The following is a 27,346-nucleotide window of genomic DNA, read 5'->3' as shown; positions in this document are numbered from 1 at the left end:
ACGCCTCTCTATCCCCACTTGTAAATGACTCGCTTCTTTGGGACTTGTCTTTCAGCAAAAGCGTGCTTCAGCCTGAGAGTCTGGTTCCCGACCCTGAGAATTAAAGAGGATGCCTCTGGGGTCCTGGCTGGGGAGGTGCTTGTCCTGGCCGGGTTTCTGTGGGTCCTGCAGGTGACTGCTGTGGCGTGAAGTCTTGCCCTGAATGGGACTGCTCCCTTTTCTTCCTGAGCCTCAGAGGCAATTTGTACTGGGGTGGAATGTCGCATGGTTGACTCTAGAGACTGAATTCACAGAGTCCTTCATCACCTAAAGGCATTGCTGGAATAAATCAGAGTGATAAAGTGGAGGGTTGAGATCTTCTTGTAGCAGCAGGGGATTTACGATACCCTCCTTATTGGGCTTCTCATTGAATTCTCTCAGCTGTCTGCAACGCAAGTGGTTTCATTCCCATTTTAGGGAGGAGACAGAAGGGGCTCCAAAACTTGCTTAGCTAGGAAGGGGTGGGTTGACATTTGAATTCAGCTCTTGCTGAATGTAAAGCCATACAGTCTTTCCTCCTGGCCCCATGGAAGTATGTGCATGGGGCGGGGGACACACAGGAGAGAGGTGTTGAGGCCACCTAAGCCCACACCGAGCACTTGACATTGTGACTTGGAGCACTGAAGGTGGATATAGAGATGAGCAGTGTGGACCTTTCTTCCGCTATCCATCCTGCTTACGATAACCCCTCCTTCTCCATCTCTATGACTTCAAACAATTGTCAGGGCCCAGGGTCCTGAGTACCACGTACTGGGGCTCCTCTATGCCTCACATGCTCCTCCGATGCGGGAAATCCCAGAGGTAGCTAGAGATGGGTAGTTTATGTGATCTCAAGAGGAACCAGAGACTAGAGATTGGTCGTTTAATAGTAATACCTCAAGGCACTGGAGAAGAGACCATGAAGGTACCAGAATAAATATTGCATAGTTTGTAATAGTATGAAATCACCCACAGTCTAAATGTCCATGAGCAGGGGTTTGGAGAAATAGATTTGTATTAAACTTATTTATGAGTTTATAATAAACCAGAAGGGAATCAAAAGTCTTCTTTCTTATGTATCAATACCGATTCAAAACAATGTCAAGAGGAAGGAAGCAAGTTGCAGAAGGATGTTTAAGGTGTAACCATTTTTCACTGTGTCAAAACACACACTCAGGACGGCCCCTGATAATATTCTATGTCCTTAGTGGTTTCGTACACAGTTAGTTTCATGCGGGAAACATACCAGGGGCTGCTGGACTCACACCAGCTGCCTCTGGGGAGGGGGACAGAGGAGGGCGAGAATGCGATTGGGGAGAAATTTTAAGTAAACTGACTGTTCCCTTCAGGTTTTCCTTCCCTTAATAAGAAACCATTAGGAAGTACACTGTGGTATCCTGGATCAGTTCTTGGAACAGAACATGGACAGCCGTGGAAAAACTGGTGCAATCTGAAAAACAATGTGGAGTTTAGTTACTAGTAAGGAGAAACGAACACTGATGTTCATTTCTCCGCTTTGACAAGTGTCCCATGGCCTTGGGGGGGGGGGGGGTTGGCGCTGGGGCAATCTGCTGAGGGTGCTCTGGGACTCTGCACTGTCTTTGCAACGTTTCCGTAAATCTGAAACGATTCTAAAAGAAAAAGTTTATCACAAAGGAAGCAACCAGGTTATTAACTCTTGTTAATTCTCAGCTGCGGTACCTGAATATTTGTTGCATTTTCTTCTGTGTTCTTCTTTGTGATTACATTTTTTCCCAAGTCCAAGGTACCCGGAAAGCCTCCCAGAGACCCAGTCTGGGAGTGTGTTCAGGGTCTCATGCCCCAAGGACCAATAACTCATCAATCTCCAGCCCCACAAGAGCGACGGGGACTCAGCTGGCGAGTGAAAACCCCAAGCAGCCGTGCCTCGAGACCTTTAAAACTCTTTCTGCCCCGTTCATAAGATGCCCCGTGTGAGGCAGACATTCATTTATGAGCACGAGAGACAGGGCGGGGAGGTCGTGTCAGGTCTTTCGGTTTTCCTCCCGGTCCTGAACTTTGTAAAATGCCCCCCACCATCTTCCCCTCTCTCAGGTTCCACTGTCTGACTGACTTGACCTAACATTTGCTGAAAGAGAAGCCCTTAAAAATGGCAGTGGGGCCCCCAAACCTTCCCGGGCTAGTAAACGTTTATAGGGTAGAGGCACCAGTTGGTCATTTCCTTTAGGAGGAAACAATAAATGAAGCGACTTGCCTTATACCAACTTGAACCCTGAGCTCCTTGTCGTCTTAATATGCTTGGTGGTGGTGATGGGGGGGGATGGGAAAGAGGTTCCAGAAGTCTCTGGTTCTCTTGTGGCTCAGCCCAAGAACTGGGAAATGCCTTTTCTAGGTAGTTTAGGGCAGAGTTTCCCAGCCTTGACACGCCTCCGTTTTTAGCCAGACCAGTTCTCCGTTGTGAGAGCTGTCCTGTGTGTTACAAGATGTTGGGCAGTATCCCAGGCTCCTACCCGCCAGATGCCAGGGGCACCCCAAGCCAACGCCGTGAGAGCCAAGAACGTTTCCCAACATTGTCAGTGTCCCCCTGCCCTGGGGTGAAGGGGGGGCAGGGAGCAAAATTGCCCCCAGTGGTGAACCGCTGGTTTAATGTAGCTTTCCTCCAAGTTGGAAATTGATTTGAGAGCCTTTGGTTCAAACCATTGGTACATGGCAATAACTGGGGGAAGCCGGCTTTTCTAGATGAATGGATTATTTTCCGGTTGAAAGGAACACAGATTGCAATCAGAATGTGAGCCTTCTGCTGGGACACAGTGCGGCCTGGGTTTGCAACATTCTAGGGACAGAGATGGAGGTCACATCTCTACAGAGCAGCATCACCTCCTGGGAACCAGAACAGTCTTCCAGTGCCTTTTGCCCCATGATACTAAAAGGTTATGAAACACACTCACCAAAGTGGTTTCTCTTTTTTTGTCCCTTGGGAGGAATTAGGGCAAAAACCTCTCTTACCTGGCCTCCTCTGTCTGCAGGTAATTTACCGGGGGTGGTGGGGAGCACAGAAGCCATGTGTTGCCATGGCCATGGCCACCGTAGCTCTCTCCAGACCTGCTTCCAGCAGTGAAAGCTGCTGGCTTTAGATCACGGTCCACAAGCCAAATTTGAACCTCCGTCTGTGTTTGCACAGCCTGGGAGCAAGACTGGTTTTTATGTAATTTTTTAAAGGATGATAAATGATCAAAAGAAGAATACTAGTTCACGACATTTGAAAGTTAGATGAAATTCAAATTCCAGCTTCTGTAAGGCTTGACTGGGGACATGAGCACTGATGTATTGTTGGCGTCTGCTTTCCCCCTGTGGCGGGAGTGGGGTCACTGCCACAGAGTCTGTGCTCTCCAGAGCCTTGGAATACTTCCTATCTGGTGGGTTACGGAGGTCAGCCCGCGGCGCCTGGGGAGCTCAGTCGGTTCAGTGTCTACCTTTGGCTCAGGTCATGATCTGGGGGTCCTGGGATCCAGCCCCATGTCAGGCCCCTGCTAGGCAGGGAGTCTACTCCTCCCTCTCCATTTGACCCTCCCTCTGCTCGATCTCTCTCTCTCTCACAAAGATAAAATAAAATCTTAAAAAAAAAAAAAGTTTGCTGACCTTTCGACTGTCCGTACCCTCTACCTGGGAAGGGATAAAAATGAAAAAATCCCGAGTGTTACCCACCCCCTCTTTGTCGCTCTGCAGATGATCAGCGACACAATGCACCGTCTGTCCTGCTGGCCATGCAGAGGGGCTCCTCCTCGCTTGAGGAAACTCTGATTTACGCAGATTGCTTCTCTGATGGCTTCTCGGCCTCTGGACTGGGAGGTGTGCACCGTGAATCCCTATGAAGGCGCTTTTAGGCTCCCCCTAAATTTGCTTGGTCCTTGTAGCCTGCTCTCCACACCCCACCTCCCCAGTTCTCCTCAGACATCTCAGGTGGTAGTTAGGACCAGCTCTGGGTCAGAACCTTTTGAGTCTAAATCCCACTTCTGCCCCTTGTAGCTTCGTGAGCTTGGGCGGGTGATAATACTGTGCGTGACCGTTTCCTCTTCTGGGTCAGTAGCGGCGCCTGGCTCCTGGGCAGCTCTGGGGGGTCCCCAGTGCGGAGGCAGGAGGAGAGCCAGGCACGGTGCCCGAGGGATGTGAGGTGCCCAGGACCCTTACTGCCGACAGTGATGTGGTCACTCCTAGTGGGGGCAGCTCCTCTGGGCATTCTGGGCAGGGGACGCCACCGGCTCCTTCTGGGGGTGACAGCGGGGTGTGCGTGTGTCCCCCACGCTGAGCTCTGCAGGGCTGGGGTCTGCCGCTAGCTGTGTAGCCCACAGAGAGGCGGGAAACTTGACGGTGCTCACAGAAAACGATCAAACCGGGAAGCTGGTTCCCTTAGGACAAGTCCTGCTATCCAAGCAAGTTGCCTCTGGCTGGTTCCAATCTGTATTTATCGATGCAGGTTTGAAGGAAACACCAAACCATCATCAGACCTGGCACCAGCTCAGGCCACCAGCAACCCCTCAGATGTACGCACTTACTGTGGGCAGGCCCACTCTTCATGAATTAATGAAAAATTCACCGTAAAATTGCACCTGTATTTGGTTTTTGATTTTTATTTTTGGAACTCCATTGATATAGAATTCCATGGGGTGGCATTTCCTGTGTCCCCTCATTTTTTGATCTGAATACCTGACATTTCTCCTTTTTAAGTGAGGGCCTCTCCACAGCAGCCGCTAGCACGATTCCCACCTTTGTTACTACGCATGAGGAGAGGGGAGGTCAGGGAAGACCAGCCACTCGCCCAGCTTTGGGGACAGTGTGTGACCTCAGGCGGGTCACTGGAAGCACTGCAGCGCTCAGGGCCTCAGTTTCTGCCTCAGTCAGCTTGGACCAGAATAGAGTACCTTACCCTGGGGGGCTTAAAGCCCAGACATGTATTTCCCCACAGTGCAGGAGGCTGGAGGTCTGAGTTGGGTTTGTCTCTTTCCCTGGCTTGTGGACCCGCTGCGAGCATCCTCGCAAGGCGGGGAGCTGGAGCTCCCACCTCTTCCTCTTCCCGTGGGGACACTGGCTCCGGCAGGGGACCTCAACCCTCATGACCTCATCTAAACCTCGTATCTCCTGAAGACTCATCTCTTAGTCCCATCATTTTGGGCTTAGGGCTCCAGCAGGTGAATTTGGGGGCCCAGTTCAGTCCCTAGCAGTGTCCCTGTAAGGTGGGGTGGCTCAGACCTTGGGGCCTGTGGGACCAGCCCAGATAGTAACAGGGAGCTCTCAGCAAATGGGGGCCCCTCCCGGGGGCTGCCTTTGGAGCACTCTTCTAGGCCCTTCCGTGAGCCTGAGCAAGGTGATGGGTGAGCCCCTGATATGCTGACGGGTCTGCAGGCAGCAGCTGTCCGGGATGCCTGTGAATCCCTCTCCCAACCCTGCTCGGGGCCCTCCTGTGTGAGACTGCATATTTGTAGGTGACTTCACATTTTAAAAATTATACTTTTTTTACTCAACTCCCGTTACAGATTTTTTAAAAGGTGCATTTATTTATTTATTAAGATGTTATTTATTGGAGAGGGAGAGTGAGTGAGAGCAAGCAAATATGCAAGTTGGGGGAGGGGCAGAGAGAGGGAGAAGCAGACTCCCTGCTGAGCAGGGAGCAGGACATTGAGCCCGATCCCACGACCCTGAGATCATGACCTCAGCCAAAACCAAGAGCCAGACGCTCAACCACGGAGCCCCCCAGGTGCCCACCCGCCCCCCTCCTTCCACTTCACAGGTTTTGACAAGAGGCATGGGAGTTTGAAAAAAAGTGTGATGTTGCTGTCACCTCTTCCAAGGGAGCTAGGCTGAAGGCAGTGCACAGAAGTTGAGCAGAGTGAAAATTATCCTTGAAATCCCTTAAGAAGCCACACCAGAAATACACACACTGTGTCTTTGGGCGAAGACCCGGGGCCAGTTTTCCTGCTTCCATTGCACATGAGGGGAAGTGCTTGGTTCAGGTTCAGGGCCCATCGTGGACTCAAATACTTATCTTTAACTACTGGCACCGCCCTCAAGGACAGTGGATGCTGCAAGGTCTATGCTTCCCAAAGCCGGCTCCCTGCTTCAGTGGAAAGGAATGATGTCTCATTTAGAACTTGTTCTAAGTCACAGAACACCTGCCTATCAGTGGGTTCAGTGTTAAAAACATGTCATTATCTCCCATAACAGTAAGAAATGAGGGAGGTGATGCCAAGTGTGGGGTAGTAGCTCAGTGATAATCACTCAGGTATATGTGAAATGTATGCCTTACCTTCAACCATCCTCAAAGTCCTCATGCCCATTACTTCATGGTTACAAAATGGCTGCTATAGCCCCAGACATCACATCCTCACACAATTTCATGTTCAAGGCAGGAAAAAGGGGATAGGTTCAAAGAGCTCTCCTGGATTGCCTAGCTCTTCATTTCTTACAAGCCTCTAAAAAACTTCTCTTTAAGTCCCATGAACCCAGCTGGTTCCTAAGGCCAGCTTTTGCTGCAAAGGAGGGTGGGAACGTATGAAACTGGCCTTTGGCCAATACAATGGGAGGCGGGAGAGGGAAAAGTGGGTTGGAAGTGGTTGTGGGGTAGCCACTTTCAGATTATTTGAATTGTTTCTCTTTGTTGTCCTTGCCCATGTGCTACATAGTTTGATTTACAGAAGTTATTTGCACGTGTGATTTTGCTCCTCTATGTGACAGAAAGGGAGGGGCCCTAAGCTGGTTTCTGGTCTCCAAATAATAGTGCGGCGTGCTGACGTGAGTTCAGACCCTCTGCAGCTCACCAAGACACTTGAGCTTCTCTTTAAACTCAAACCTGTAAGTCAGTACAGCTTCAGTCCTCAGAGGACTCTACCCCGCAGCTAATTGTTTGCAGAAAACAAACTTTATCAGCTCATCCCTCCTGATCTCCTTAGACAAGGGGCCAAAGTATTTGAAAAGACCTAAGAAGGTCAGGAGTCACTGTGCCCTGGGAGGAAGCAGAGGCTGGGCTGGGCTTGGTCTGAGCTTGGCTTGGGGGACAGGTGGCTCCTGTTTCCCTCTGGGTAGAGAACGAATAGATCAAGATACTCAAGGCATCGGAAGAATCTGTGTCACATTGTTTGCTAGGCGAGGGTGGGGAGCTGCTGGAGATGGGGAGGCCTGCCTGTCCTAGTGGAACCCTGTGTGTACGCTGAGAGCCCGAAACAACTTATTTCCAGGAGGTGGGCTCTGGGCGCCTGGGTTGTTTCTGCTAGTTTGCAAGAGACTAAGGTGTGAGGATCTGAATACATCCTTAGGTACAGAATTGAGGATCGGCGGAAAAGGAGGCAGAAGATATTTTTAGGGATTACTTTTGGGCAGCGAGGGTAACAGAATTCTTTGGTTGGGGGCAAAATAAGTCTATTCAAACTAGCTTCAATGAAAAAAAAAAAAAAAAAAAAGGAAATCAATGCATCCCCAAACCTGTGGGCAGGATGCGCCGGCAACTTGCTAGTCTGTAGAGAGTCCAAGTGTTATTCTCTCTGTGTCCCTCATCTGTCCCTGCACAGCCCCCTCCTGCCTCTCTGCCCCACTGGGTTCCTCTGCTCCCCTGCTGATTGGCAGAAAGAAGGCCACCCACGGCACCTTGTAATTACAGCTATCTGGCTAGCCACACAGTTGCTTTCCCAGCAGGTTGGAATGGCCACAAGGATGCTGTCCTAACCAGTGAGACATAAGAGGAAATTTGCTAGGGGAGGAATGGGGTAGGAGGTGGTTCATCTGAAAAATATTTTGCTTCCAGATGAGTGACAGCTGAGCAAACAGAACTCTCTGTGCTCTTCGTCTTCTTTTTTTTTCTGCCTTGAATGTGGTTCTGTGAAGATGTGATGTTTGGAGTCATGGCAGCTGTCTTGTGATCATGAGGCAACATGTAAATATCAACATGTAGATAATGGCAGAGCCAGAGACAGAAGAAACTTGGGTTTTTGATGACACGACTGACCTACTCCACCCAATTAAAATTTCTGGGAGAGACTCTTTGACACCTTGAATCACATGTTCATGCATGTATCAGTTGGGTCTAGAAGGTGGGTCACACTACATAACTAAGATAGCTGGGAGTCAGCTTCTGCTCCCTTGTGGCTGGGTCGGAGAGGGGTTGGAGATGGTATCAACTATTCAATTAGAGCTTTGTTAACCGTCGTGATAATAATCTAAGTCGGTGACATGTGTCAGGGGCTTACTGTGGGCCAAGCATCCCCATTCTCTTTACCTAAATTAACGTAGTGAATTTTCATGAAAACCATTTCAGGTGGGGACCGTTCTTATCCTTCCTGTTTTATAGACCAGAGAAACTGAGCACAGAGAAGTAGCTGGTCCAGGATACACAACCAGGAAGTGAATTTAAATTTGGAGGTCCGCTTTCTGAGCCCTGCCTCTTAAACTTGATCCTGAAGTGCTCCTCGGGCTCAAAAGATGGGTGTGGAGCAGGTCAGTAAACAGCAGGTCATTTGTGAGGGCAGGAGGAGGCCACAGAACTCTGCTCTAGGGATCATCCCCCATTTCTTTCCTTTTTTTAAAAACAAAATTAATTAATTAATTATTTTGACTGAGAGAGAGCACACAAATAGTCAGAGAGGGAGAGCAGACTCCCTGCTGAGCAGAGACCCCGATGCGGGACTCGATCCTGGGACCATGAGATCATGATCTGAGCCGAAGGCGGAGGCTTAACCCACTGAGCCACCCAGGCACCCCATCATCCCCCATTTCTTTGATGATCAGTGTTTCTGAAACCCAAATGTCTTAAAATTGATAGAGATGCTTTGCCCCCAAGAGCTGCCATGACATTAATCACGGCTCTTACAATAGAGGGCATATGGTGACAAATACTTCTTGTGTTGAACGGAAGGGGAACAGAGCCAGCCCACGTTTACTGTGAACATGGTTTATTGACATGGAAACAGGACGGGCACAGAACGGCGCTCGAAGCCAAAAGCAGAGCACAATCGGCTCCTAGGACCCCTGGCGTCTTCCCGGAGGGTGACCGCTGTCCTAACTTCTAATGGCCTAGATTTAGTCTTGTCTGTTTTTAAACTTCATATACATTGAATTGTGCAGGAATTCTCTTAAGTCACTACTGGTCGTTTCCAGTGATTTGTAAGATGATCCCACTTCGAACTGTTTTTCCACTCTGTAAGTCGTCAGCATCTCTACTGACCACGTGTCAGAGATTTCCAAGCCATTCTTCGGTTTTTGATGATGGATTCTCCTTCCCTTACCGGAAATGGGTTCAGGGGACAACAGTGTGGTTTTGAGGATGTTTTGGTAGTTCAGCTTGGGAATCCCAGCTCAGCTTGTTGAAAATTCGAAGATCGGGGCATCTGACTGGCTTGGTCCGTGGAGCCTGTGACTCTTGATCTTGGAGTCATGAGTTTGAGGCCCTCGTTGAGTATAGCGATTACTTAAAAATAAACCAAAAAAAAAAAAAAAAAAAGCGGGGGGGCTCCTGGGTGGCTCAGTGGGTTAAGCTGCTGCCTTCAGTTCAGGTCATGATCTCAGGGTCCTGGGATCGAGTCCCGCATCGGGCTCTCTGCTCAGCGGGGAGCCTGCTTCCTCCTCTCTCTCTCTGCCTGCCTCTCTGCCTACTTGTGATCGCTCTCTGTCAAATAAATAAATAAAATCTTTAAAAAAAAAAAAAGGAAAAACCAAAAAAACCCCCCAAAACTTGAAAATGTGATATCAAGTGGGTCAGCTCTTGAGGATTGTGAGTTTTCCAGCAAACCTCCCCTGCCAGTCCCCGGGACAGGCTTTGCACACCCCCCACATCACCCTGTGTGCAGAACGAGTGCATATGGCTCTGTGGTGTTTCGGTTCGGGTACAGGGCTTTGGAGAAACTCTTATTTTGAAAGGGAGATGGGAGCCCAGCGTGAAGGAAATGCAGAACAATGTCTTCCTTAGCTGCACCTGCACAGCCAGGGCCTAATGAGTTTGGGTTGATGGAACCCAGACCTCAGGAAGGATTATAAATTCTCATTTGATTTGATTTGCTTCTAAAATACCTTAAACCAGCTGTGCCTGCCCAGCTGACCCAGGCGTCTGTGACTGCTCTGGGGGAAGGTCTGGAGAAGCACCCTCCTGTCCCGCAGCAGCTCCTCTCGCCGCCGCCAGCCACTCCTGGGGTCTTCTCTGGGCAGGGTCCCCCCCTGCCCCCGCCATGCCCCGTGATTGCTGCCTTCTGTGTCCTCGAATTCTCAGGGAGCCTCATAACCGAAGGCTCCTTCATGTCTCCATTTAATAGAAGGGGAACACTGAGCGTCCCAGAGATGGATTAACTTGTCCTGAGTCCTGCTGGCGATCGGCAGAACCCATGTTCCAACCCAAGCCGTCAAGCCCCCTGGCCCACCTGAGCCCCAGCTTTCTACGGCCTCTTGAGCTGAGTGAGGCAAGGGCTCCCGTGGGGGAAGTTTCTGGACACTCTTTGCTAAGATACTTGGGACTCTGCCACGGGCCACGCAAGTGGGTACAGCAGATGAAACAGTGGCGAACACAACAAAACAGTGACAGCTACTGTCTTTCAGGACCTCCCTGTGTGCCAGCGAGCCAGACAGCCCCCGTGCCAGGGCTTCTCGAAGTGGGGTCCCCAGACTGTCAGCATCTCCTGAGAGTGTGTTAGAAATGCCGGTTCTTAGGCTCTACCCCTGAATGAAAAATGCGGGGCCTCAGCCCTGTGGTCTCTGTGTGAACGAGCTCCCAGACGGTTCTGGCGCACACTGGTCTGCAAATCCCTGGTCTGTTTTGACCCACCAGCAACCCCGCGGAGGAAGTATTCCCATCCTCCCGTCTTACAGGTGAGAAAGAAGTAAGTTGCTAAGCCCCCCGCGGGCGTTGGAGCCAGGCCTCCCACTCTAGCCCCGCTCCACGGTCGAAGCCTTTGTTCTGTGCCCTAACTCAGTTTGTGTACTCTTGGTGAGGACGTAGACGAGAAGACAGGTCGTAGACAGGTTAGCGGGCCAACCAGTACAATAATCAGAGCAGTTAAGTTTGGGAGGGACATGGAATGGGCTGGTGGGGAGGGGCTGTGAAGGGACGGTGGCCCTGTGGGACTGTGGCCATCCACTTGAGCCCAGCTCAGTGAGAGGGAAGGGGCTGGGGTGCCGGACTGGACCTGCCGCAGAGCCCCTGCCCCGTGTTCTCGAACTTGATGTGTCTGCTGATTATTCCGTGTGATGTCACTCACCAACGGACAGGTTCCCTGTGGTCCTACCCCCAGAGCAGGGGGCAGTCATCATGCCCGTTTACAGATAGAACTGAGAGCCTTGGAACCACCAGCGTCCAGCCCAGGCCTCACACACAGCTCCAGGATTAAATTCTCATTGCTTCTGTGGCATTTCTCACAATGGAGATGACTTTGGTGGGCGGCGTGGGGGGAGGGGACCCTCCCCTTGTGCCTCTGAGAACGTGTATTCGGACCCTGGCTTGCGACAAGCTCTCCCTATATCTTGTTGCTTTAAGAAGTCAGCACAGGGATGCCACAGAGCATTGCTTTAAGTTCCCCAAGAACTTTCTACCATGACAGACAGGTTCTGCATCTGTGCTGTGCAAGGCGGGAGCCACGAGCCCCATGTGGCCGTTTAGATTTAGATCGAACACCAGAGCACACTTAAACCACCTCCCAGCCACACCAGCCGCCTCTCAAGTGCCCAGTAAACATATGTGGCTCGGGGCTGTCACACCAGAGGCATGGATGTATAATCCTGGTTTGGAGGTATTAGGCTGAACCATCGATAGGTCAAAATCAGTAGAATGTGGGTGACTTTCTATGGTATGATGTAATGGAAGCTCAGGCAAGACCAGGGAAATCCATCCCTTTGTTACAGGGGCAAGAACTGGGACCCCACCCACCTCGCTGAGAGCCCAGATGCGGCCCAAACCCAGGTTCCCAGACTCTCTTGAGGTTTGTCCGTCTGCTCGGGGATTCTCAGCTGGGCATGACTGACAGTGGGGCTGGACCATTCTCTGCGGGAGGGGGGCTGTCCTGGGCTTTGTAGGATGTTTAGCAATGTCCCCGGCCTCCACCCACTAGACGCCAGTAGCACACACCCCTTGAGTCCCGGCAAACAAAAATGAATCCAAGCATTGCCCAATAGCCCTCAGTGGGGTTTTGGGGGGTGGGGAGGAGAAAATCACCCCTAGTTGAGAATTACTAGTTGAGCTGAAAATTGTAGCTAGTTTCCATTCTTTTCCCTCCTTTGTAGTTGGGGATGGGGTTGGGACCCAGGGATCCCTGGGGGCTGGTTTCCTCCATCCGCGGAGATGGGCTGCCTGTGAATGAGGAATGGCTGCCCTTGGTCGATGGCAGAGAGATCGACATTTGCTTACAGCTCATTTTTCTTTTGAGCTCTACCAGCGTCTGGGTCTTTTTAGGCAAACAACTGGCTTCAGCCCTAGAGATAATTAAACCCATCTTTTTTCCCCTCTCTCCACCCCATGCCCTAAACCCTTTGGTCCATTCAATTCACAATGATAACATTGTTCGAGCAATACTGTGCACATGTTGACATGAAGTGTTTAATCTTGTGGTACAGTAATTCCCCTGCCCCACCCCCACCCCACATCTGTGCCGCGGCACCGATGACAAATGCGGGGCCTGCCAGCGGCCGCGCCTCCGCGCCTGCGTCTCTGGCCATCTAACAAGGAGGCAGTGTCTGCGAAGACCCTCTCGGAGCGCCTGGCGCTGGGACTCCAGGTGGTCTTGTTGGCAGCCCAAGTATTTGGTGGAAAGTTCGAGAGTTGAAGCAGCAGTCCAGGGGCAGGGAGACAATGCTGCTTGTGTGCCCTCCGCCAGGCAGGGCCCTGCCCCCAACCCCGATGTGGGGGGATAGGGAGGGCAGAGGATGGGGAGACGGATGCATGCTATGCCGTCTTCAAGCTGTCACCCTGTCTCCAGGGCGACTTTGACCTTGGGCAGGAGCAAAACTTGCAAAGCGAAGAGGCACCTGAATCGAATGCAGTCTTTACTCTCCGAGTGCAACTTTTAAGGTTACTCTTGAGTTCACATGTGTGCCAAGAGCTTCCGATACTCTAGAGTTGTCCTTACCTGATTGTCTCCGTGGCTATGACGTCTGCGGTGGCGTCCAGTGTCAGGGAGCAAGTCGGCATGGCGGAGTGGTGAAGACCATGTGGGTATTCAGACCAGTCGTGTGGCTGTGGGAAAGTCATTTTACGGCTCTGAGCCTCAGTGTTTCCATCTGCAAAAGGGGCACGATTCATGTGCCTACCTCTGAGTAGGATTTTTACAAGGGTCAGTGAGATGTCGTGTGTGACACATGTGATGTGATGTTCAGGACAGTGAGAGGGCCTTTATAGTTGTGACTCACCCCCATTCAGGTGGCTACTCTCCAAACAAAACCCAACCTCAGAAAATAACAAGTCAGCACGTGTTGGTGAGGATGTGGAGAAATTGGAGCCCTTGTGTAGCGTTGGGGAGGACTGTGAAATAGTGCAGCTCTGTGGAAAACAGTGTGACAGTTCCTCAACAAATTAAAAACAGAATTACCCTATGGACCGACAATTACTTCTAGATACAGACCCGAAAGAATTGAAGGCAGGGCTTCAAGGAAATGTTTGCCTCCCCGTGTTCATAGGGGCATTATTTATAGTAACCAAAAGGTCGAAGCAACCTGAGTGTCCATCGACAGATTAACAGATAAACCAAACATGGTCTGTACACACAACAGAATACCGTTCAGCCTTGAAAAGCGAGGGAATCCTGACAGATGTCAGATGCTCCTGTGTAGATGAATTTGGAGGACAGGATGCTCAGGGAAACAAGCCAGACACAAAAAGATCAGTGCTATAGGATTCCTCTGGTGGGAGGTCCTTAGAGGAGTTGAATTCAGAGACAGAAAATGGAACTGTGGGTGCCAGGGGCTGGGGGTGGAGAATGGGGGCTCGTTTAATGCATCTTTCAGTCTTGCAAGATTAAGAGAGTTCTGGATATTGGTTGCATGGTGCTGTAAATGTATTTAACATGACTGAACTACAAAAATGGTGAAGATGGTAAGTCTTATGTATATGGTACCTCAGTTAAGAATCAAATAGAAAAAACAGTAGCCATTAGCCAGCTCAGGGGTCAGGCAGCTGACAGAGTTGCAATCCTTTCTTTTTTTTCTTTTTTTTAAAGATTTTATTTATTTGCCAGAGAGAAAGAGTACACACAAGTAGGGGGAGCAGCAGGCAGAAGGAGAAGCAGGCTCCCCGCTGAGCAAAGAGCCCTATATGGGACTCGATCCCAGGACCCTAGGATCATGACCTGAGCTGAAGGCAGATGCTTACCAGACTGAGCCATCCAGATGTCCCCAAAGCTGCAATCTGACTGGGCTTTTATCTGTCTTTGTCCCACTGCACGATGACAGAGGGCTCTCACACCTCTCTGGGGTGGTCAAGAAGGGCTTGAGGGTGTGAAGAGACACGGAGATATTTTCTTGGGAGCATCTGTTATTTTAGACTCTTACGTGATAGTCCTTTCCTTTGCCTTTCGGAAGGTGTCCTCTCTTCTGTAGCAGACCTGTGTCAGCACTCGTGTTCCCGAAAGAACATTTTCCTGTTAGAGTACTTGGGTATGTCTGGTCCATTTTCCAGAGCTCCCAGTTTATGTCATGCCCCTGCCAACTTTTTCAAGCTCCTTCATCTTGCCATGTAAATCTTTGAATGAATGAAAAGTCATCATCAAGGTTCACATCCTTGAAGCTGTGGGACCATAAATTGCCTTCCGACAGCTGCCATGGTCACAGTCAGCTCCAGTGAATTCTGGCATGTGCCAGAACCTTCTGGATGAATTGCATCCATGTAAGAAAGAAGGAAGCCTGAATTGGAAATTTTGGAGTTAAATCAGGATTGGCGGGAGGATCTGGGACATGGAATCTTAAGCAGTCAAGGGTCCTTGAAAGCTCAGTTCTAGCTTCTGGTTATATTATGGTCTTTGGTTGGTTCTCTTGGTTCCCAGAGCCTCATCGTCATGAAAGGGGTTCATAACTGGAGCTTTTGGGGACCAGTCTATTTCCTCTGCCTTTTCTCTGGGGCTGGTCAACCTCCAACCTTCTTCAAGACTGCACTCAACACTTTCCCCGTGAACTCCCTCGTACCTAAACAAATACACTGGGGTTTGCTAGAATAAACTAAAATGAACTGTTCCTTTAGGGACTGTGTCTCCTTTGGTCCCATTGCCTGCTACCCCTAAACTCTTGACGTGGAAATGGTCAGATGCATATACTAAAGATGACCATGCTCTCCTGCCCTCTGACCTCCTGCTTCAAAGTATTTACCCAATAGAAATGTGGTCACCGAGAGGCACACGCAAGGATGTTCCTCATAGCCCAGTTTATAACAGTCCCAAACGCGAAACTATCCAAAGGCCCATCAGAGAATAGACTGTGGCCCACTCACGCCACGGGGTTCTACACAGCAGCGGAAATGAATGATCACCACTACAGACAACCAGGCGGACACAGACACAGAAGGGTAAGCGCTCGGCGGGCGAACTGAGTCTGTGGCATCAGGTGTTGGGCTGGCGGTCACCTTTGGGAAGGAGCGGCTTGTGTCCAGAAGGGGCCCCAGAGGTATCTACGGTCAGAGGAATGAATGTACCATTTCCCGTGCTGGGTACGTTTGTGTTGAGATAGTTAATCAAGCTTTGGTTTGTAGCTTTACTGTATGCATGTTATTTAAAGGCTAGAAGGAATTTTCATGGAGAGTAATATATTCAATCCAGTCGCCTTATGGAGCCCTACGTGTGTCAGGCTGTGCCGGGCACTGGGGGTTCATGATGGGGTCAGTCATTGCTTTCTGCTCGGTCGAGGGGTCATCTTGGGGATGACCCGGGTGGCTCAGGTGTTAAGTGTTTGCCTTTGGCTCAGGTCATGGTCCCAGCTTCCTGGGATCAAACCCCGCATCGGGCTGCCTGCTCAGCGGGGAGCCTGCTTCTCCCTTTCCCACTCCCCCTGCTTGTGTTCTCTCTCTTGCTGTGTCTCTCTCTGTAAAATAAATTTTATATATATATATATATATATATATATATATATGAAAAGTGGAGTCATCTTTTGTTTGGAAATTATCCAAGTCTAAAGAATGCAGCTTTCCTGGCAAATGGTCACTTGGAGGTAACCACAGTCGCCTGGATGTGTTTCCCCGCCCATCCATTTCCAGGTGTGGAATATTACTGGGCTCGTGATTATTTTGTGCAGAACAGCTTTGGTTGCAAATGGTAGGTTGCGGTCTGTCAAGTTGCAAACCCTCACTCCAAGTGAGCTTAAAGGGGACTTGTTTGAGGGGTTCCACGTAACCCACAGACTGAAAGAACTGAAACCCCAAATTTCAGGAAGGATGGGGATCCCCCCACCAAAGGATCAAGCCTGAGAGGCTTCCCTCCTCAAGGCTGGTGTCCGTGCCCCACTGCCTGGCATCTTCCTTCTCACGGGCCAGCTTCCTCTGCACAGCAGGGGCACGTGGCGGCCCACAGTCCTAACTTACACCCTTAGAGTTCAAGGCAGAGACGACAAACAGGGGCTGTTTAGCAGCAGGTGTGAGGAAAATAAAAAACATCCCGCGTTTGGCCCAGCTTGGGGCTTGTTCCCTCCCATGCCTCAGCTCTGTATAAAAGGGTCACGGGACAAGATGGTAGCTCCCTTGGGACCACGTGGTATGACAGAGAGAGCCCCAGTGAGGCTTTCTAAGAGAAAGAGGTGGTACAGTCACATCACCTACTTGTGGCATGACAGCGACTGGTTAGTCCTGCAGCTTCTTTGTCTGCCCAGCAGGAGCAAAAGAAATACGATACCTTCTATGCCTGTTTTCTCGCACCTGTACGAATTTATTGTATTCTGGGGTGTATGACTAGTATGGACATAGTATAAATATATTGGGGCACCCATACGCCCTCATTTTACAGGGTTAAATATAGTTCTACAAAGCACGATTCTCAATACCTATGCTTCGGTGCTGGTTAAATCTGTGCTGCCCCGGCAGGTCTACAGGGCAAGATCCATTTGGTTATCATACCCCTTCGTTCAGAGGACGCTAACTTAGTGAGAGCTATGCCTGTCCCTTCTGTGTCATGTCAGTGGGAGGAGGCGCTCAGATGCTGAGAGGAGGCAGAACTCTGGGGCTGTACGTGAGGCAGAGGTCTCCTCTCGCATGTCCAGGGGTCATGGGAGGGGACGCCCGAGTGGGTGGCTTCCGGTTCCCACCTGCCTCTGCCCTTTATGGACACCCTCCAGCCCAGAAAGACCCCTCCCAGAACCAGCTTTGGGGTCATTATCCCAGGCTTTTGTAAAATGACACTAGAATTGGCTCTGGGGACAGTCTTGGGGCTGGTTGCTGTCAGGATGGTGTTTTCCGGAATCCATTTTCTTTGGACTTATCTTTTGGTCTCGGGGATTTGGGCCCTTTTAATCTTTTGAAGATGAAAGTCTTCGTTAATGCCTGTGAGCTCTCTTAGCCGGTGGGGTGCTGGAATGTTCAGGGCGGTGCAGAGAAAGCTGGTTTCCCAGGGTCTGGGTTGTTTTCGGAAAGCTTCTCTTTATGGACAAAGGGAGATACCAACTCTAGACAATTATTGAAAAACCCAAGTCCTGGGTAGTCAGGTATGGTAATGTAAGAAAGACGTGGAAAGCTGTATTTTCTCCCTAAAAGTACATTCTTCTACCTACTTCAAGGGTGACAGTTGAACTGCCTTGACCCCTGAGCTCGAAACGGTGTGGATTCCCTGCTGTGGAGTGGCTTCTGTAAAAATGGAAGCCTTGGAGGGATGAGATTTGGAATTTGGTTTGGACTTTGAATTATGAACTGCTCTTTAAAAAAAAAATGACTGTCTTTGATAGATTACAAAATTATTTTTAGAACCCACGGTGATGTGGTTTCAGGAAGAGCAGAAGGTGAACATGGTTCCTACTGCTCATTGTCTTAAAATAATTAATGAAGGCCATGCCTGCAGGAAGATGTCCGGGAGAGCCTGCAGATGTTTGCAAGAAATTTACCCTGACGCTATGCATATATCTTGTTAACAAAAGAAACCTTACAACCTTGGTATCTTAACTGTCTTAACAGTTAAGATACGTTTTATCTTCTACATTTAAGAAGTTACATATACACCTGCTGCTACAGATTTATTTTTGTGATTATGTGTCAGTGTTTTCTTTCTTCCCTGGGTGTGACTTGAATGGTTGCACCTGTGTTAATGCCCTGCTCCTTCAAACATTTCTTTAGTGTTACCTCTGACTGTGATACTTTTCAAATACAGTTGTCATAGCCGAACTATGCGAATACCCACCTTCGAATAAGGCTTCTTCTGCGTGGATGGCATTCTCTCGCCTCCCTGTTTGAGAGGCCCCATGACAATGGCAGACATGAACTTATATTGCCGTAAGTGCCGACTCTGTACAGAGAAAGGGCCACTATCATTATCCTGGGACGAGGGGAGGCATGCAGAGGTTAAATCACTCGGCTGAGACCACACAGCTGGTAGGGACACAGATTCGAGCTGAGCGCACTTGGCTTTAGAAAGGTCAAGGTCAAGAGTGTGAGCTTTGGAGCCCAGCGACGGACCAAACTTGTGACCTTGAGCAAGTCACCTGCTTCTCCGTACCTCAGAGTCCTCATCCGTGAAATGGGGATGAATCCCACCCCGCCGGGCTGGGAGTGTTTCAGAGCAGGAGCCGATTCAGAGCAAGTGCTCCCTGAATATGCCTTTTTGTCCTTCTGCGTTGTTCACCTTCTTCATTGTAAGCGGGGGGTTCTGCACCCCCATCTCTGGGGATCCAGGACTGAGGCAGATGGAGACTTTACGTGGCCTGTCAGCTTGCAGGGAGGGAGGTGGCCCATGGGATGCTCCCCTGTTCTTCCACAGCTCCTGGGGACTTTAATGGGACTAAGAGGATGTTCGAGGAGTGGCCAGAGAGTCGGGGGGAAAAGCTAGCTGTTCACAGGGGAAGGAACCACACAGGAGGATGAGGTTTTCGAAGGCAGGAAGAACCAGGTGCTGCATGCTGGTACCTGGAAGACTGGCAAGATCATGGCCATAAGACAGCCTTTCCATTTTGTTAGGAGATGGTCCTCGGTGACCTCAGGTCGGGTGCTGCGGGGCTGGGGGGCAGCTCAGGCGTGGTCATGGCTGCTCACTCAGTGAGGGGGCCCGGCTGGGGGACTGCATAGGCTCGTGCACGGACTGCTCGCTGGCGGGGAGCTGCTCTCCAGGGGTGACTGCCTTACTGCCTTCAGCCAGGCCCTTGCAAAAAAGCCCTTGACGGCCCCCAGACTGGGCCCATCTCCCTAACAGGATGAACTTGTGTTTCTCCACCATTCCTCCTGACACCCTCTGAAAGAGCTCCCAGGGCGATAGTTGGGGTGAACGGCTCGGCAATACGACTGATGGGGAGCACACACAATTCCACTTTCGCCCATGCCTCCCCACATTCACCAGATACGGGGCGCATGGGTACCAGAATGCCCTGCTCTGAGAGCCCTGAATTGGAAACGACCCGAATGCTCACAGACTGCAGAATGGACATGTGTATCGTGGTGAAATCCACGCGGGGACTATTGCATGGCATCAGGGCTGGGTGGCTGTCCCCAGGCACACAGATGGACCACACAAACACTGTTGAATCAAAGAGGCCACGGACAAAAGAATATGTACGGTGTTATTTCCCGTTTGTGATATTCTGAAACGAGCAAAACCAACCTGAGATTTGAGAAGTTGGGGGAGAGGAAAGGGGAGCTGGCGACATTCTGTTTCTTGGTCTGGGAGGAGGCCCCGTCGGGACACTCGCGGCAACACACACAGAAGCACACACACGCATTTTGCGTGCACTTCGTATGTACGCTGAGTAGCAACGAGAAAGTTCTGACCACAGGCTTAAGAGCTGCCCTAGCAGAGCCGGAGGCGTGGCCACTGAGAGGCGTGGCTAAGATTTGGCGGGGTCTGGGTTTGAGGTCCCGCTCTGGCCCCGGGCAGGGCAGTCAGTCCCTCTTGGCTCTTAGGTACGTCCCCTACCAACGTGGCATTGCGCTCGCCTCTTAGGGTGACCTGAAGATGGCGTGAGAAGGAGGACAGAGGCCTGGCCCCGGGCATTAACACAGTGACCAACGCAGGGCGCTTTGCTCTGCTCCCTCATTCAGAGGTCCCCTCCTGGGCTCAGCTGACCCCCACCATGGGCTGCACTTCCTAGAGGCTGCCACAAAGACCCTTACCCTACCCGCTTTCTGCATAAATCAAAGCTGGGGACGCCCCCATCAGCATTCTTTGTCCCCCAACTTAGCCTTTCCCTGAGGCTGGGTCAGGAGGCACGTGCTCCGGGTGGGGGGTCAAGGACAGAGCAAGTGAGGAGGACACGTGCAGTCTTCAGTGACCACAGGATGTTTTCTGGAGAGGTCATTCCTGTGGCCAGCTCTCCACGTATGGCCCAAGATTCCAGCAGCTGAAGACGGGGAGGTCACTTCCCAAGATCTCCCCAGAGGCAGAGTCACTGCTGTGCCTAGCCAGAGTTCCCTGGCCTTGAAGACTTCACCTGCCCCGTCTGCCCAACAGGAAACAGCCTGATGAGGATAATCCGTCTCAACCCCAGCCCTCATCCCAGTATCTTTTAGAACTATTATTAAGGTTTAAAACAGTTCTGTTGTTGTTGTTTTTAAATGCAGGTCTGTAGGAAGGGCCGTTGGGCTGCCGGTGTTGGGAACAGTTTTCCTCCAAGGTGTTCATGTCCTGCCTGCAGCTGGGCAGCCCTGACCCTGCCTGAGAGCCTCTAGGGATTAGGAAGCTGAAGCCAGAGGTGGACCTGGGCACATTTCTCCTCTATTTCTTGTATCCCTGGTTGTCCCCCCACCGTAGGCAGGAAGCAGAGATGGGGCTGTGTCTCCCGGGAGAGGAAAGGTATCTGCAGATGTCACACACTTGCTTGAACTTGGCCCTTCTGCATCTTTCCAGCCCTTGATTCCCAGCTTCATCCTTGCTCCGTTTTGGACCAAAGGATACATGAGCCTCGGGAATCACAGGCCCCTTCCAGAAACACTCTTTTGGGGCTTACATCCATTTAACATTTATTATCGATGAAATGGGCATAATCTCTCAGTCTAGTCTTACTGTCAGTATGAAGGAGAAGAGTTGAGGCCTTTGCCTTGTTTTATCCTGAAGTCATTTTATTTTATTTTATTTTTATTTTTTAAAGATTTTATTCATTTATTTGACAGAGAGATCACAAGCAGGCAGAGAGGCAGGCAGAGAGAGAGGAGGAAGCAGGCTCCCTGCTGAGCAGAGAGCCCGATGCGGGGCTCGATCCCAGGACTCTGAGATCATGACCTGAGCCGAAGGCAGCGGCTTAACCCACTGCGCCACCCAGGTGCCCCTCCTGAAGTCATTTTAAAAAGCCATACGCCCGACCTTGCTGTTCGCTGCTTTTTCTGCTTTTAGTCTAAGGCCGTGGTTGGAAACTCTGGCGGTTGTTAGAAACATCTGGGGTGCTTTAAGAAGTACGGGTTTTTGGGCCCCCTCCCCAAAGATACTGAGTCAGTTGGCTCAGAGTGGGATGAGCACAGCCCAGCCCCCCATGTCAGCCTCCCACCCCCCATCTTCAGTGATTTCGCTTCGGGAGCTTGAAATCGGCCAAAATGGAAACTAACAGACACGACCGATAAGGTCCCAGAGACCCAATTCCTCAACATTGACCAGCGCACCACTGAGACAGGGCGTCAGCGTTTTCCCACAGCCCCCATGGTGATTCCCACCTGCTGCTGGGGCTGAACACCATTGGGCCTCAGGGACCCCATGACAAGCAGAGTGAGGTCTGTCTACACGCGTCATAGCTCACCGTTGTCAAGCCCTCCCAGACGCTAAGCTGCCGGTGTTAGGTTTCTTAGCTCTCCCAACAACCCATGCAGGATAATGATCCTCATTTTTGGATAAGGAAAAGGAGGTCTAGAGAGATTAGCAGGTCTTGTGCAGGCCTGCCAGTTAGTGGCTGACCCTGGATTTGAACCCAGGACCATGAACCAGAGTGTGTCCAGGGCCTCTGGGATGGCTTGGTCGGTGCCCCACTCTTCCCAGAGGGTTGATGCCGAGTCACTGCTCTCGTTCAAGGGGACCACAGGGCCAAGGCTGTGTGTCTCCAGGCTTCTGCGGGGCAGCGTAGAAGGGGTGGTGAACACCAGGAGGGTCCAGCCGTGGGTGGGCTTGGACTCTGCGGTGGGAGAGTGAGAGCCGGGAACTAATGAGCCCTTGGTGTGGCGTGTGCTTCCTCCCTCCAGTGGGAGCACGACAAGGAGTTCTTCTATCCACGCTACCACCATCGGGAGTTCCGGTTTGATCTTTCCAAGATCCCGGAAGGGGAGGCTGTGACCGCAGCCGAATTCCGGATCTACAAGGACTACATTCAGGAGCGCTTTGACAACGAGACGTTCCGGATCAGCGTTTACCAGGTGCTGCAGGAGCACTTGGGCAGGTGGGTGCTGGGACCGGTGCTGGGGAGGGGTGCTGAGCTGCCCTCAGCGGCAGAGGAGGGAGGGAGTGGTGGCTGGGCTGGGGCCGGAGCGGTCGGGCCATGTATGTCCCGGGCTGCCAACCATGTGCCGGGCCCTACACTGCACCGTGAAGCCCAGCACATGACCTCAGACAACCAGTGAAGGCGGCGATCCGTAAGAAAATGGGATCAAAACTCTAACCCAGAAATAAACAGGCAGAGAGAGAACTCGGCCTTCTAAGAATCACGAGGTCAGGAACCCAGATCTTGGGTTGGAAGACTTGACTGTCTGGAGACCCTTTGGTTTCGAGGTCTCCTAAGAGGTCAGGAGGCTCAGAGATGGGCCAGAGCATGGAGTGAGCATATCGGTCCTTCCGGAGGTGACTGTGACCCCACCCCCGCCCCCCCGCCCTGCCTCAGTGGGGCTCAGGCTAGTGGACTCCTGTCATGGCCGGATGCCATTCCCCAGTAAGGCATGGCGGGAAGTTGCTGTGGGCGCCTCCTGATGGACAGTCCCAGCATTTGCAGTGGGAACGGGGACCTGTTACCACTCTGGGGACAGAGGAGACGTCACCACCTCCTTCACGGGTCATCTTAAAGACTAAGACAAGACTAAGACAACCAAGCCTCTCTTTCTAAGGGTTTCCATTGTTTTGCATTTGTTACCTGGTTTGTATTCCCGCAGCCCTGTGGGGCGCCGCTCCTGGATGCGGGGAGCTTTAGGAGCTGAAAGCCGAGGGTGAATCATCTGCCTGCTGCCACCCAGGGAGACAGTGGCCAAATTAGGACTTGTACCTGGGTGTACAAAAAGTAGTTCTTTTGAAAAGACACTTTTGCGTAGGTAAGACTGTCACGTTGTCACATGGACAAGAGAACAGCAGCTACAGTGGCCAGGAAGACTCCATCCCGGCTCTGGGCCCCGGGCCCCACCCCCCAGGACGCCTCTGCTCCCTGTTCCTTGAGGTTCTCCACCCGTGTGACAGGCGGGAGGCGCGTTATTTTTGTGGACAACATTATTTCACACCGGCGCGTGTCCGTCAGCTACAGCCCCAGAGATAGAACCGTGGGGTCCGAGGGTGCACACGTCGTCGGTAACGGTTCGATTTTGCTGGACGGCTGTCCTCGGAGGTTGTGTCCGTTTATAGCAACAACAAGCCAGGGGGAGGCCGATCTCCTGTGTGTCACAACATCATCTCTGATCGAGCTGTTTTGGTCTTTGTCAGTCTGATGGGCGGGACCAAGTCTGCACTGAGGGCCCCGGCTTGTGTGCACGGCCCCACTCGCCCTATAGGGAGGCCAGCAGACGCTCCTGGAAGGAGGGTACCAGAAGGAGGGTGTGCTGCGGGGGAGGCGGCAAGCGGTCTTGGGAGGCACCTCCGAATCCTACGATAGGCATTCCGGCCCCCCAGTGAGCCCCGACATCGGTGCCCTGCCCCTCAGACCGAATATAGGAAGAAGGATGGAGTTCGTTTTGGGCCGTGACACCCGTTTGTTTGCTCTGGACTCTGACAGACCCCCCAGGACTCCTGAACAAAAACACATGTTTGACTTTTCTCCTGAAGGCTGGCGAGGACGCAGGTACCACCGGCCATTTGTCACCAGCGCCCGATCGGCTGCTTGTGCCAACACCAAGCCGCACTCCCTCCCCGCCCCTCCCGGCAGGCTCCCCACACCTGCCTCAGGAGCGTCCTGCAAGAGGCTTCACCTCAGGAATGGCTGCTCCGAGTGGGTTTGGCTGAAGAGAATGCAAGGGTTGGCTGGTGTCACCTGGGCCGCTCTTCTCCGAGTTTCCTGAGATGCCGGACAGGAAGGCCTTTGCCCTCCCTGGCCACTGCAGTGTCCCCAGGGTTGCCTGGGATGCGGCCGCTTCCCATGAGGGGCGTCGCCACACATCGGTCCCTGAAACGGGCAAGCCTGGTGTGACAGGCACAGGACCTCCTTTGTGGGGGTCCGAGGCCGCTGTACTTGGAGAGAGACGTGTGAGCCCAGAGATGTGTTTCGCCCACCCCCCTGCTGAGCACCCACAGGCCAGGCGCTGGATTTGGAGCTGGTCTCTGGGGACATTGGTGGCTGAGGAGAGGACTGGTTTTCCGGGGCTGTGCTCACAAAGTCCCACGAGGTGTGTGGCTTAAAACCATGGAAATGGGCTCTCGCAGGGTTCTGGGGGCTCGGAGTTGGAAGGTGAGGTGTCGGCTGCCTCTGAAACCTTTGAAGGGCAGGGGTGGGCTTCCTTCCTGCCTCTTCCAGCTTCCAGGGGTGTCTGTCCATTGTCAGTGCTCTTGGCTTCTAGCTACCGCTGTCTGTCCTCTCTCTGCTCTCTTTCCACGTGGCTTTGCACCCTCGAGGGACCTTCTTCTGTGTGTGCCTCTCTCTTCTTGGAAGGAAACCGGCCATCTCGACCTCGGGGCCCTCCCTGCTCCCATGCGACCTCACCTTACTTAACCAAGCGAATTAATCTGCAGAGACCCTTTTCCCAAATACGGTCACATTCACAGGTACCTGGGGTGGGACTCGAGCGTATCTTTTTGGGGGGTGCACTCCACCCCCCAGCGCGGGCTGGAGGAGATGGGCAGCAAACCGGGAGGCAAGGATGCAGACAAGCTGGCCTCCTGAAGCCATCAAGCGGTCATGGGTGGCCGAGGCCGTGCTGAGCTGGGGTGTCGGAATGACAAGAAGGCTCTGGCCATGGGGCGTGGGCTGGAACGGCAAAGGCCGTGGTCCTAAGGTGGGGACAAGCACGGGCTCTGGGGAGGACAGAGGGACGTGAGAATACCCAGATGGGGCGAGCCACTTGGTCCTTGCTTAATGAAACACGAGCCTTGGCTTCTTCCCCACCAGGCTGCCAGCAGCTGCTTGTCTTTCTGCCTGTGTCAGCCTGTTGGCATCGTGGGCTCGTGTCCCGTCACGGTTTGAGGCTGCTGCCTCCTCGGCCCTGTCTTAGTTCCGTGGGGTGGATCCAGAGGCCCTCGGGGAGGGGAGAAGGCCTGAGTCACCGTGGTTGGAAGAGGGACGGGCAGGGCAGCTGTCTGCGGCTCTCCGGCAGGTGGCGAGGGGCAACGGGCTGCCCCTTGTGAGCAGCTTAGCCACAGGCCCCCTTTGGGGGCTGTGAGCCTCGCTTTGCGTTCCTGACTCTGGGGGCATTTGGTTTGCTGGGAGACCAGGTTCCTCCTTAGCAAATGTCTGATCACCTGCTGTGTGCAGGGCAGCGGCAGCAGACCCACACCCCTGCCCTCCGGGAGCTCCTCGGGCCGAGGAGATGACCTGGCAAGTGCAAAGTAGAAAAGAGGCAGGGAGCGGAGCGCGGGGACGGGGCTGCCGTCTTCAGGTGTCTAAGTTTCCTTTCTGTCCCTGAAAGAAGGCTGTAAGGCCTTTATTCTCCAGAAGTTAAAAGGTTAAAAAATTTTTTTGAATTATTTATATGTGTTTTCTGGGTGGGTTGTTTTTTTTTTTTTTTTTTTTTTTAAATCCAGAAGCCATATGATTGTATTGTGTAATTCCCCGGGTGCGTCACCCAGCTCTTGAGGGTGTGGATTCAGATCCTGACACCACCTACCAGCATGGCCTCTGGAAGCAATGACCTTGGAGCCTCAGGCTCCTCCTCTGTACGATGGGGATGATAACGTCATCCTACCTCCCAGGGCTTCCTTAGAACTCAGCGGGTGCTCAGTAAAGGTTCAGTGTTATCAGTATCACCACCATCTCTGTCACCACCATCAGTATCACCACCATCTCCACCACCACGACCACCACCACCACCACCACGACCACCACCACCACCACCACGACCACCACCATCGCCTACATCCCCGCCGTCTGCTTCACCATGATCCCCATCATCTCGGGGAATCAGGGGTCTTCAAAGGAAAATGGGGGTGGGGGCATCCAAGATTTGGCTGCCACGGTGCTCCCCCCGCCCCCGCAGCCGTCTCTGCCGAATGCCTCATTTTGCAGTCTCCGGTGGGCCGCAGGCCGAAGCGTGTGTGGCGGCGGGGGCTCGTTTGCGTTCCCCAGCTCTAGGGCCCGGGGAAGGGACACGCATCCTCTTCAGGCTGAAGGCCTGTGGCTGATCTGATCCCCCGAGAAGCCCAGATCCTGTGGCTGCCACCCCACTTCGTGGCCAGCCTGCTCCCTCTGCCGAAGGGTCTGGGGTCTTGCTGCCGTCAGCCGCCCAGCTGTGTGGGGCCGGGACATCTGGCTCACTGGCGATTCTCTGCCTGAGCTCCAGGAAAGCTCTGCGGTGCTGGGGATTAGCCGGCTTTGGTTTAGCCTCAGCACCTCTCCCCTCGTGGCAGCCACTTCCCACCAAGTCCTCTTGATCTCTCGGAATCCAGATTAAATTCCGATAATGAGCCGAGCTGGAGGCCTTGCACAGCCCTCGGGCCCTGCTCGCAGCGTTGCCCCGGACAGCTGGGGAGGCCACTGGAGCCACCCTCGACGGGCTGTGGGACGAGTGGGGCTGTGAGGGGCTGTGGGACGAGTGGGGTTGTGAGGCAGGTCTAGGGACGGGGGCCTTGGCTCCAGTGGCCTTGCTGGGGGAGTAGTGCTTGGGGGAGCAAGGGGTCAGAGCCTTTCCTCCTCTTCTGAACCCCAGGACTTAGGGTGGGACCGGCTTGGGCCTGGCTTACAGGGGATCGCATCAGTTAATCGGTTTCATTCTGGGCTGGACTCGGCATTTCCATCCTTACCCCCCCCCCCCCACACACACCTTGGGTCCAAGCTTGCTTCCCCCAGGGCTGCCCCATCTGTGGGGGATGCAGGTGCTTAATGAGAAACCCCCGGAGGGGGCACACAGGCCTGCTAGGACAGCAGAACCTCATCAAAGGGTGTCAGTCACTGCCAAGGTCGAGATGAT

The 27,346-nt window shown here is 52.4% G+C and overlaps 1 protein-coding gene across 1 annotated transcript in view; it reads left to right on the top strand.

Annotated features, from left to right (window-relative positions):
- The window catches only part of LOC123389304 (bone morphogenetic protein 7-like), a 32,508-nt gene extending 10,007 nt beyond the window's left edge, over nt 1–22,501 (top strand). Inside the window, exon 2 of the mRNA XM_045070638.1 lies at nt 22,283–22,501. Within this exon, the coding sequence (XP_044926573.1) occupies nt 22,283–22,341 (59 nt within the window). The 3' untranslated portion in view covers nt 22,342–22,501. The remainder of the gene's footprint in view (nt 1–22,282) is intronic.
- The last annotated feature ends 4,845 nt before the right edge of the window (nt 22,502–27,346 follow it).

Source organism: Mustela putorius, unplaced genomic scaffold, assembly GCF_011764305.1.
Source record: "Mustela putorius furo isolate JIRA1106 unplaced genomic scaffold, ASM1176430v1.1 tig00003972_pilon_pilon_pilon, whole genome shotgun sequence".
In the NCBI taxonomy this organism is placed as follows: domain Eukaryota; kingdom Metazoa; phylum Chordata; class Mammalia; order Carnivora; family Mustelidae; genus Mustela; species Mustela putorius.
The sequence above is the reverse complement of the archived record's forward strand: the minus strand, read 5'-3'. Positions and strand labels throughout refer to the sequence as shown.